The following is a 12728-nucleotide window of genomic DNA, read 5'->3' as shown; positions in this document are numbered from 1 at the left end:
GCTGACTTTAAATAAACAGTATAAACTTATGTGCATATGTAATGTATTGGTGTTCTGGGCAGCACTCAAGTCTAAGGAATGCTCTACCTGCTCCTAAATCCTGGTCCAGGCTTAAAAAAAAACGCACCTACTTTGTAGCCTCTTAACAGATTAGAGCCATCTCAGTCTCCCTATCTGCCTGAACAGAAATCTATGCCAGCCTGATCTTTTGTTTTGTTGCCCAGCAATAAGAACTGCCACAGACATCAAGCCACATTTTATACAAATTGGTTACAGGCCTCCCGAGATGTACCCAACCCCGGGCTATGCTGCATTCTTAAACACTAACATTAAATATAAATATATCTATAAGTTCAATATTAAGTTACAATTTTTGATACGCCACAATAGACATGAAGGGAATATAATTCCCAATTAGATCACTATTCTATCATTTTTAGGCATTTTTCATTACACTCCAGACCTTTCCTCTATATGATTTTGAAATTCCTATTGCATTCATTATTATGCAGTGCTGCACACACTCCAACCCTTTGTGAGAGCAATCTACATAGGAGGCAAGAGTCAGCGGTAGATCAGGAGGCATCTCCTTACTGAGAGAAGAATTGAGATACAGATAGAAAGCATCTGGATACATCTGATGCATGCATTAGTAAGCGGCGATACTAGATTCCTGGCACACATGAGATTACTGCCCGAATCCAAGTAAAATTCAACTGGCATACAGCGGCACAGAGAACAGCATGAAACAAAGCTTAAAGTTTTAAAGGGAATACACTGAAGAATATGACATGCAAGCTTCCCTCCTAATGTATCCAACAAAGAGAACACGTAGCAGACACACAGATTGCAGCACAGACCATTTAGCCTATGCGTCTGGCCAGGAGAAATGGCCTTTTTTAAAGTTTTAAATGTCATGCGTGAATGGATTAAGATTATTGCATCCGTGTCTTCAGGATTCAGTGGTCACATGATAACATTCACTAGGGGAAAAAAAGAAACAATGCTGGACCAATTCCAGGAATCAAGTAACTACTATGATGAATCTTAAACTGCACTACCAATTTAAGGCAGGGCTGTGGAGTAGGAGTCAGAAACGTAGCAGCTTCAAAACAAAATTAAACTAACTCAAAACTTAAAGAAAAAAAAAAACAAACCTTGACATATAGTGACATGTCAGAAGTTTGGATCAGTGGGGGTCCGGCTGCTGAGACTCCCACCGATCACTAAAACGAACAGGCAGAAGCACTTCAGATGAGCGCTCAGCCCACTCAGCTGTTTCCGTCACTACCTGCAGCGGTGTACGGGCTCCACAGAAACGCTATTAAGTCTGTATACTGCTTACAATGACAGCCGAATGGGCACAGCGCTCAGATGAGTGCGTCTGCTAGTTCATTTTAGTGATCAGTGGGGGCCTTTGCATTCGGACCTACATCAAACAAAATTTGTGACATGTCAGATCTACAATTATGACATGTCAAAAGTTTTTAAAGTGTTTAATTATACCTTAAATGCACGGCTTGCAGCATATTCACTTTTACAGGAATTTAGGATGAAAGCCTTTATCATTTAGTACGGTAAACCTGTAGTTACTGATTATACATGAGCCATATATGAGTCAAAGTCTGGAAGAATACAGGAGTTGGAAGGTTGACTTACAGACTCCACAAACCTGGTCTAAACAAGAACAGGAAGAATTTCCGCCCCACAAGAGCAGAAGAATGGAGTTGCCAAGACATTTCAATTCTGCTCTTACTCTTTTGACACATGACATTTGCCTTGACCAAAAACCAGGACCATAGAAAAACTAAAAACAGCAAATTTAGAAGCGACTTGAAACCGTTCAGGAGACAATCTGACTTATTTACCGACAGGCCACCAAGTTATGTACCACCGCACCGACACCTGGGATTTATGCAGTTTTACTCTGGCAAGCCTTTTAGGTTAGGTTCCTACAGGACGGAAATCTTGTGGAATGTCTGCAGCAGGACAGGACACAAATTCCGCAAGATTTCCGCAGCAAAAAGGCTGCTTCAAAACCCGTACCTGTATTCCGCTTTGGAAATCTCTCCCCATAGAGAAAAGAGCCCGCTGCTGAAACTGTAATTACAATTGCCATGCCCCGGATTTGAATTCCGTGACGCATGTCAGTTTTCACGCAGCTTGTCTGCAGAGTGGGGACGGGATTTTTGCAAATCTCGCCCACTGTGCTGCTTAGTCTCAGGCTTAAGGCCTCATGTCCACAGGGAAAATCAGGCCCGCCGTGGATTCTTCATGCAGAATCCCGCAGCGGTCCATCCTTTCCCGGGGACATGAGGCTAAAAAAAAAAAAAAAAAAAAAAAAAAAGATTAAACTCACCTGTCCGGACGCTGCGGATCTTCCCTCCGTCGTGGCTGGATCTTCTTTCTTCAGCCCGGCGGATGTGCTCGGCACGCCAGCAGCATGCCGCGCACATGCGCCATGCTGAAGGAGGAAGATCAGTCCGCTCTGTTGTTGGGTCCTCTCCAGCATGTCCCATACTGCAGTACTGGCTATAGCCAGCAGATGGCGCCATTGTATAATGGCAGAAAGAGAAAGCCCACTAGGAAACCCTGAATCCAAAACTGGATTGCAAGGGGTTAATACTTACCTTGCAGGCGCCGTCCTTCCCGGTCCCTCTCACTGCTCTCCAGGTGCTCCGACAGTCTTCAGTGTCGTCCTCAGCGGTGACATAGCATTCTCTTCCTGGTAACGTGTCTTGAATACCCCGCCTCCAGCAAGAGATTGCTGTGATTGGCTCAGGACCGCGGCCTCAGCCAATCCAGCCGATGCTTGATGAGCCAATCACAGCCAATGAATGCAATCATTCATGAAAGACTTGCTACTTTAATTAAAAGATTGTTTTATCTGTGTTACGTACATGAACCGGAAATTCGCCAGTGCAGATAAGCCCTTAATACGTTCACAAACACAAGTATATCCCAACACTACACATCTGGACTGACATACCTGCTCTAAGCTAAACTTCTGGGGAAGTTAAAATGAAATTCAGGAAGGTACAGACATAACATAATTTAGCTTCATTTTCTTAATGTGTTACACCATAATAAACAAGGGAGCTGCATAACCTACAAAAGAATATACTGTCATCCACTGATGTTAGCTATGGGAGCAATTGAAAAATAGAGCAAGCAATTTAAAATTCCCTGCAGCAGTGCCGCTACCTTGCAGCAAGCAATACCTTGTTTTACAACACTGTGTTCTATTTGAACAAACTACAGTAAAGTTTCTTCTATTGATTGTGAAACAAAAGTTATATGAACCAAGGGAAATCTGAAATCCCCCCAGATTCACAAAGTCATACTGATTGATATCAATGAATACGCTATATGGCAGTGCAAAATTATCAAAATCACTGTGGCTAATGCTTAGCAAGAAAATCTGTGCCCCTCTAGGTCTTGTCACATCTTCATTAAAAAGAGCTAGTTTTTCCAGTTTAAATACTAGTAGAGTACACACAGGTACCGCACGGCATGAGGAAGAGTGAGAATAAACTGCCTGTAGTAGTAGAACACCTTAGGAAGTCTCATAATGCAGCCAAACAGATGCTGGATATCACAGGATGGGATCAGTAAGTCATCCAAAGTCCTATTCATCGATATCTAAAGCATTGGCAAGACTGTTGTGCTTCATACAACCAGAGATCAGATCAGGGATGTATAGACTGGAAATCTCATAGACTCTTAAAGCCCATTTACACGCAAAGATAATCTTTTCAACTAATGAGAGTTTTAGTGATCTTTTTTGCATAAAGTATTAATAGCCATTAACACCTTATCTTCATTTGCATGTAAATGAACCTTCACAAGCGGTTTGCAGAGCCCAGCTGCATTGCTTTCCTCACAGGTGCCCGCAGGTTACAATGTTATCTGTGGGCTGCCTGCGGAGATAACAGCCCATGGTCTACTGACAGATAAAAGGATTTGCTTTATCTCCAGTAGCTGAAAGATGGATTTTAAATTCACCTTAATATCAGTGTTCAAACTAAAAGTGTCCGATGCCAGCGTTTACATGCAACGATTATAGCTCAAAAACGGTTGTTTGAACGAATTTTAAGCGATAATCGTTGCATGTAAATGGGCCTTTAGAAAGTAGACCTGTCATGTTTTTAGGTCAGCAGGTCCGGCTGCATAGCTTTGTAGCCATGGCCTGGTGATTCTATAGTTGGTTTTCTCTGTTCCCTCCTTTCTCATATGGAGTTCTGTTAGATTCAAAATGCTGGGAGCCAAATCTATCAAGAGGATCTCAAATCAACCAATCAAGTCCAGTGAGTCAGGGGACCATGGCTGCTGCAGCTATATAGCTGGTCCACTCACCTGAGGACATGACAGGTCCCCCCTCTAAGAAGTTTTCCTACAAACACTGTACTTGGCTACTCATCCAAAAGAGTTTGAATGAAGCGGTAGCACACATGCCCACCTTCACTCAAGTCAAACAAATGATACAGAACCCCCGTTCTTGTGATCAGGAGAGGGGGCCTCCGGGATCAGACATTCTAATAGGTGAGAATTTTTAGTGAGAAAACCCCATAAGGCTTCCTTCTCAAAACTTGTTTTTTGAAATTTCTTGAAAGAATCATGAATTTGACTTTTTTTTTACAAGCTTTGTATGCCTTTAATTCGGCCGTTTTTCTCCCTCCTACAGAACAACCCATGGAAAAGGTCTGCAGCATGCTGTTTTTTTGTTTTTTTAAATTCAACGGACCCATAAAATGTATGAAAAGTGAGGGAAAAAAAAAAAAAACACAAGAAAACGTAGTGCATTTCATATTTTCCTATTGTCTTACAAATGTGGCTGCAACAATTTTTTTTTTTTTTTTTTTAGGGAAAAAAGGTCAGAAAAAGAACAAAAAAAAATCACGCCATTATTCGAAAAAGTCCCGTGTGAAATTCCAGCAAAGACTTCTGCTCTCTACAAGTGAATTGAGGCCTTTTTTGCAGCATGTGCACAGATTTCTACAAGCCTCAGTCCTCCTGCACATGGGCCAAGATTCCATAGCAGGATTTCCCGCAGAATTTCCACCCAAGCTAGCTGCCATAGGATTGCATTAGATTAGTGCAATCCTATGTAGACAGTCGCCATTTAACTGCATGAAAACACACACAGTAAACAAATCGCGGCATGTCCTATGTCTGTGTGGGCCTCGCACTATTGACGAGCCCGCTCCACTCTGCACATGCGCCGGACAGCACATAGAGTAGGTGCAATGAGTTCTGTGATAAAAGTGCAACACATTACATGCAATTTTCCTACACACGAAAATCAATAAAAAAAATAAATTGCATCGCACTCGTATGAAAAACACATTTTTTTGTGGTCCCATGAAAAAAAAAAAAATGGGCAAGATCACCTCAAAAAAGTAAAAGGTACATTCTGGCACTGGTGCGAGGGAGAAGGGGAAATAAGGCCCTATGCCCACGGCACTCGCGGATGTCCGCAGCGAAAGACCTGCTTATCAGTGCGGACATTTTTAAGCGCCTGTCGTTGATCGCAGATCCGCACGGATGTACGTGGATCGTCTGTGCAGCTGGTGGTGGAGAGGGAAATAAAAACAAACAACGCAAGCCTTTCCCATCCTCCCTGCTTGGTCTCCAAGAAACCAGAGGTGTATCTGCTTACAAATCCACAAAGCATCCGCAACTGAACTGTGGATGCATTGTGGATCGCTCGTTTCCATAGAAATCAATGGGGCATGCCGCGATTTCGTTTCCGCGTGTGGCATCTGCAAATAAAATCCGCATGTGTTAATTGAAGTGCGGACACCTCATGCTTCCCCAAGGGCGACTTGAACTGCGGATTGTCCGTACAGGTGTCCCGCGTGGATTCTGCAATTCAAATCCACCTGTGGACATTGAGCCCGGTAGGAGAAGAAAATCACCCATGTAAATAACAGGTTCTATTGCAGTGCGCAAAACTTGCTCAATAAAAACGTTTGTGTGAAAGCTCCCCGCATTGTATTATACTTTATTATAATTGGGTTCCTGAGTATGGAGATAGACAACATTAGTTATACCCGCAGGTCCAGAGGGGGAAGCAGTCCGTTTAGGCTTACCTTTAAACACTAATTTTAGACTTTACCAACAGACCTTGAGTTGTGAAACACAGTTGATTACTTACATGGATTATCAGCTAAAGATAATATTTTAACTCAGAACTGCAGTCACTGGTCTCAGCGTGAGTCTCACCAAAAAAAAAAATATATATATATTATGTATACTTATATGCTTTACGTTTAAACTGACTGCCTGAGCGAAACGGACATCACTTGCTCGTTCACGCAGGGGCAAACGATTATCGCTGCATGTAAGAGTATCCTCCCTGATGGAACATCCCAAGACTCCTTCAGAATTCTGCACAGAACTTTCTTTGGGACTTCATCTTTTAACCCTTTCCAATCCACTGTCTGACGTCTAAAGACATTCTGATTGAAGGCTGTACATCTCTGATGTCGGAAGACGTCCGGCAGGGCATTGTTACTGTATATTACTGGCCGCTCCGTTGTCGGGGGCCTCTCCAGCATGTCACATACCGTAGTACTGGCTGTAGCCAACAGATGGCGCCATTGTATAATGGCAGAAGGAGAAAGCCCTCAAGGAAACCCTGAATCCAAAATTGGGTTGCAAAGGGTTAAGTGTGGTCTTCCCAGCAGAAAAACCAATCCCCCCCCCATCCCACTATAGGCGCTCAGCTAGGTTGTTACAATGTGGCTGGCGACACCTTTATAGTGACTGTTTCTAATGACAGTATTTTATATATCGTGGTTACTTTTTATCTGTATTTGGCAGACCAACAGTAACAAATATACAGCATGTATGCTTTAGTAGGGTTGTCCAGGAGATAAGATCTATGAAAAGGGTTTTATCATGATATAATAAAGTTGGCCAACAATAGATTTGACGTAATAAAATAATTCTTTCCCTGCTGCTGCTATGATGCCCGTTACGTTTTCAATAGAAGAACCTAAAAGTGGATGGAACTTGCTGCAGGCTGATGGACTGCTGAGGCTTTGCTGCCTGTGCTAGAACACTAAATACAGTGCCAACAGCATTGTAAAACATTTTACACACAGATTATGCTGGCTTTGAAGATAATATTTTACACTGCTCTGTGCAATGAACTCACAACATGCACCCATATAGCAGCAGCGGAGAGTTAAGACCATCCAACCAACCATGCCTCCAATAATAAGGGAGGGATTCAGACCTTGGGGTGAATAGATACAGGTATGGCCAAGCTGCTTATAGTGCTCATCCGGCCAAGAAACTATGGGATGGGAAGGAAATAAGGCTCTTTTTACTTTTAAATCCAGCACTGCTTCCGCTCTCCGTGCAGAAAATTGCATGGGGACAGAAGTCAAGACGGAACCTGCACAGCGCCAAAGGGGAGAATGTGAGACGGAGACCTCTTTGGTCTCCGTCACACACGGTTTCTATCCCTGTCAGTCTTTTACAATGGACAGTCTTTTCTGTCCAGTGTGAAAGACTGACAGGAGGTAAAAGCTATGCAAGACAAAGACCAAGGAGTTCTCCATTTTACCCTACAGGGGCACCCTGGTTACCATCCCAAAGCAGTAATCTACATGGAGGATAGAACTCAGAACGGAATATAGTGTGAACCTAGTTTAAATCTAATGCTTTCCAGCCACATACATAATATATACATATGGCTTCATAGCATTACCGATGTTTTCCTGCATGGCACCACGATGCAGCAAACACATTGCAGCATGTCCTATCTTTCTGCAATATCGTTCATTGATTTCAACGGGGCCAGCGGCAGCAGTGCCAGCCCCGTTGAAAGCACTGCGAGAACTCTGCGATCCTCTGCCGTGGCTGTGACAGCCGCATTGGGGATTCCCTTATCCCCGCAGTGATGCAAGGCTATTTTCACATGAAAACGTCTTGCATCCACAGGGCTTTCACATGTTGGCAAGTGTGATATAGAGACGTGCATATCCTAATATTGTGTGATTCTTATTCATGCATCGCACATTATTTTCTATGGCACTGTAAACGTCATCCATTTCCATGTGAGTACGATGTGTTTTTTTAACACATATTACTATGGGGACTGCATGGAAAAAAAGAACCAGAAAGTGCTGGGGAAAAAAATGAATGTATATTGTGCATGAAGGAAAAAAAAATATGAAAAATCACATTAAGAAAACTGTCAGGTTTTTCACTGCCCAAACTCTCACTCGACTGTGTGGGTACAGCCATATCAGCAGTTAAAAATGTTTTTTTGTGTTATGATCTGTTGCTTTTTCCGTTGACATGCTTGAATTCACGGAAGCAAGGAGGCAATACCCATCATCCATATATTACAGCAGAACCTTGCAAAATCAATACAGATCCTTAAATCCCCTCTCCTTACAGATAATGGCTACAAACCACAAGACTTGCTCAACGGAGCATAAATTAACTTTTAAACTGGGAGAATTCTGCTTATACTACAATTGAACGGAGTAGTTAGCAAAAAGCATTCAGCAGTAGTGAAGAAGAGGTGCTTGACTATCAGGGCACAAGTCCATGTTACTTAATGGCTGCAATATATACTTCAAGATTAGACAGGAAAAGCCTCTTAGTCCCCAAACACACACCCTACTGTTCTACACCACATTTGCAATGTGCCTGAACCACTTTTTCTGACACGTGAGCCTTTGCAGGAAAAAGTGAGCTGTGCTTCAGAGTTGGTGGAGTGACACACTTGACAAAGTTTCAGACCAGGTGCTGTCTTAACTCAGTAACATAAAACCTCAGCAGAACATGTGCCGTGTTAAGAAAAATGGCTCTTACTATACTGCTGGGCGACTATTAGTAAATCTCCCTTATTGGCATCATGTGCAAAGAAGAAAAGATCACATTATAAATAAACATGTCCATTTCTGAAGAACATACCCCAGCACCAAATCTACTAGGTAATCTGAAAAACTAATGTAAACACCACAAAGAGAAACAAAAACAAATACTGTGCATAGAATAAAAGCATTTCACCTATATTTACTAAACAAACAAAAACAGGGGTCAAACAATCTTTTCACCCATTTTCAGTTACATCCATTTCTGCAAAAAACTAGGTGAGAACTCCTGAGGTACAAGGCTACCTATAGCAGTCAACTAGTCTGTAACCACACAGCCTGAAGACCATTCAGACTCCATCACTGACAGGTAGAACACTTCCAGTTTGGGCTTACAGGTAACAATTGACATTAAAGAACACCATCAGTGGGACTGTATTTACATGGGCAAGTGAGACATCAGGCTGAGAAACCCAAACCGACATCACGCTCTTAAAACCTGCAACTTTTCCTGTGATTGTGATGAGTTTTGCAAGAAAACCGCATTACATCGCTGCATGCACATTTTTCACATGTGTGAAAGCGGCATGTTATAGGATTCGCATGAAGGGCGCATCTGCATATGAGTGTGATATCTATTTATTTTTTTTTACAAGGGCAAAAAATTACACAATATCATCGCAAAAAAGAAATGGGACACACTGTGATTCTTTTACCTTGGACTCCCATTTGTATAAACACATAGTAAATAATGAGTCATTTTCTTGTTTGAGGGCTGTCCATTATGCAATCATACAGAACACGTGAGAGGAAATCGCCTGCGTGAATACACCCTCAAATATAAATATTCTCCTACGTGTGCATGTATATGAAGTGGGTGTAGATTTAAGTACACTGGTTATGGGTATAGCACAGATATTCCAGGCCAGCAATTAAAGGGTTTATTCACACACAAGAAATTAGTTGCAGAAATTTCTGTAACTGTCCTATTAAACTTAAAGGGCTTGCAGAAATCCATGTGCCCCCTGCTTGGACAACTCCATGCAGAGGGAGATATAGAACTGATTGGCAGTTGCAGAATTTTCTGCAATATAGCCAATAAGTGTGAATATACCCCAATTCTGTTAAAGTTAATTAAAGAGTACCTGCACTTTCACTTGGGGCACTCCTGCTCCGTTGGCTGCTTTCGGCTTCTTCCAGCTGCTGAAGACAGCCTCATATAGCACTATAGAAGCGCTACATAGGGCATCTGTAGGGGCCAGAAGAAACCAAAACCGGCCGATGGAACAGGAGTGTGCCGAAATAAAAGTGCAGGTACTCTTAAGTGACACGTCAAGAACAGCCGTCACCATACAAGCCAGGACTAAGAAGATAGCAAGTTGTCACACACCATCCATAGAAGAAGAGGTTCAAAACCTGTGATCTATTCAGAGGGATCACGGGAGTCAAACTCAAGAGTCATATGACAAAGAGATACAATGACTTCTTGTTAAGAGATTCTGAACTACATCACTCAGGAATGTTCCCAAGATATGACAACTCCTGGAATTAATCTTGAAGACCACATGATGTAACATGTCAGCCTTAAAGGGGCTTTTCTATCAGAAATTTGGTGTCATCATAAAATGTTGAACCTGGGGTTTGTGGGGGGTCCGACTAATGGGACATCTACCAATCCAGAGAGAAGGGTGAGGAGCAGGTCAGGCATGGACTTTTCTCAGGATCATTGGGGTTCTCAGTAGTATTGATGACTTGTCAAAATAAGCTTTTATGGGAAACCCCTTTAATTAAAAGTGACCTTAAAGGGGTTATGACAAAATCTTACAGGATAGGATAATTATGATAGGTGGGGGTCTCGCTGACCCCCACAACCCTGAGAACAGGATGCAGTGATGTCACAGTGAATTGAGTGCTGGCAGAACATTTATGGTCACCACTCCATTTCAATGGGGCCGACGGAAATACCCGAGCGCCTGTAATCGGCTGCCTCCGGCAGTCCTATTGGGAGTGAGAGAAGTGGCGCCTCGCACGTGTAACTTCAGTAACCTCCTCAATGCAGGGAGTGTAGTAAGAAGCAGGGGGCCAAAGGACCCCCATTCTCAGGGATCAATGGGGGTCTCAGCAGCAAGACTCACAGATCATAAAGTTTTCCCCTATCCGGGATTACCCCTTTAAGATGCCCAAGATCTGTGAACCCCACAATGCCCAGAACAAATGGCACACAACCTGGAGATTCCCATAAGTTGGCATCTCTGTAAAAGTGTAAGTGGCACAGTGCCCAGGGTACTTCTGCAGTAGTGCTATCAGTAGGCATCACCCACATGCTCTCTATGACAGGTCAGCTTTGGAGAGTGCCCAGTACCCAGCTCACCTTGGGGAATGCGCCCTCTCTGCGGGGGCTCTTAGGTTGGTCAAACTGCCCCCGGTCCAGCATGAGGTACAAGGAGAAGATGACCACACAGAAGACAGCGCTGCCCAGCACGGTGATCTGCCGGCTCAGCTTCATCCTCCTGCCAGTCCGCACACAGATCCTCGCCAGCGGCTCCGTCCAGTCCAGGTGCCCAGCTCACAGCAGCAGCATGCCAGTCCCGCCTGCCCCGGGCACCAGCGTCACATGCTTCGGCTCCACAGGTCACACAGTGACAGCACGAACTTTACCCCCCATGAGGGCAGCCCCCTCCGCCCCAGCCAGGGAGTTCCTGCTGCACTCAGGACAGGATACAACAGCGGCGGGACACAGCAGTTCCCCCTCCCAAAGCAGCAGAGCCCCGAGACTTCCGCAGAGTGCTATCCACTCCCAGCGAGGGGTCAGCGCCCGGCACCGCTCATCCTCAGGGCGCCGCCAATCTCGTCACGCCGCTTCCAGCAGTCCCAGCTCCGGTCACCGCTCCACAACTCCGTCCAGCGGCTTCAAAATGCAACCACCGAGAGGCGGGGCTTCCAGGAAGGGGCGGGGCTCCCATGTGCTAGGCGCACGTCATGGTGTTACAGCCCAGCGGAGGGAGTGTGGTGACGTCACGGGACCAGGGCGCTCGACACAGACACGCCCCCTTCGTGCTCCGGGCATGTGGGGTCGGTCCTGTCAGTACACCAAGGGGAGCGGAGGACATATAGACTGTGCTGTCTGTATACACCTGGCAGCTCCGCCACCTGTATATACTAGTGTAGCCGGACTAATATATATATACCTACACAGAATCATAGGTCCATACTTACTATACCTGTATATACTACTCTGCCTATATATAAGCATACCATCACTACTCCTGTACATTGCTTTCTGCACACATTTCTGTACCTGCAGGTTCTTTTACATAAGTGTTACATGCACACACTGCAGGTAATTTCATCCAAACGTACAAAATTCAGCAGACATACACAATATGTCCTAAAATCCACATTTTCTTTTTGTAAAACCCAATTCATTGCATTTTACCGCCATCTGGAAACATGTATTTCGGCATCAGGCTTTGCTCACACGTGCTGGAATCTTTTTTCTGCAATCTATTCTCTAGTTTATAAAAATCATTGCGAAAATTAATGCATTTTTTTGTGTATCTGTAGGACAGCGCCTCTAAGGAGTGTATGAAATGACAACGGAAAAAATACACATATGATCATGTGGGACTTACCTGGAGTAAGCAGGGGCCCACCAAAGGTGGCTCACCCGCTAATGCCTGCTGTCCCAGCTGTTTCTGATATGAATTCCCACGTCCTGTAGGACCTCCGCAGTCACCGAGGGCAGCAAGGAGACCCCAAAATCTGAAGAGAGTGGGTGGAATAGAGATCAAATAGAAGTAAAAGCTTGCAGGGATTGCTCAGGAGAATAGTGAATATTAGGCACCTGAAGAGAGGAAGGGGTTAAGAACAGTGAACTCCTTCCTAAGAGCT

At 44.1% G+C, this 12728-nt stretch overlaps 1 protein-coding gene across 1 annotated transcript in view; it reads right to left on the bottom strand.

The window, feature by feature from the left end:
- MAN2A1 (mannosidase alpha class 2A member 1) overlaps positions 1–11774 on the bottom strand; it is a 108795-nt gene extending 97021 nt beyond the window's left edge. Inside the window, exon 1 of the mRNA XM_066603047.1 lies at positions 11209–11774. Coding sequence (XP_066459144.1) covers positions 11209–11343 — 135 coding nt within the window. The 5' untranslated portion in view covers positions 11344–11774. The remainder of the gene's footprint in view (positions 1–11208) is intronic.
- Between the last annotated feature and the right edge of the window lie 954 nt (positions 11775–12728).

Source organism: Eleutherodactylus coqui, chromosome 5 (assembly GCF_035609145.1).
Source record: "Eleutherodactylus coqui strain aEleCoq1 chromosome 5, aEleCoq1.hap1, whole genome shotgun sequence".
In the NCBI taxonomy this organism is placed as follows: domain Eukaryota; kingdom Metazoa; phylum Chordata; class Amphibia; order Anura; family Eleutherodactylidae; genus Eleutherodactylus; species Eleutherodactylus coqui.
The sequence above is the reverse complement of the archived record's forward strand: the minus strand, read 5'-3'. Positions and strand labels throughout refer to the sequence as shown.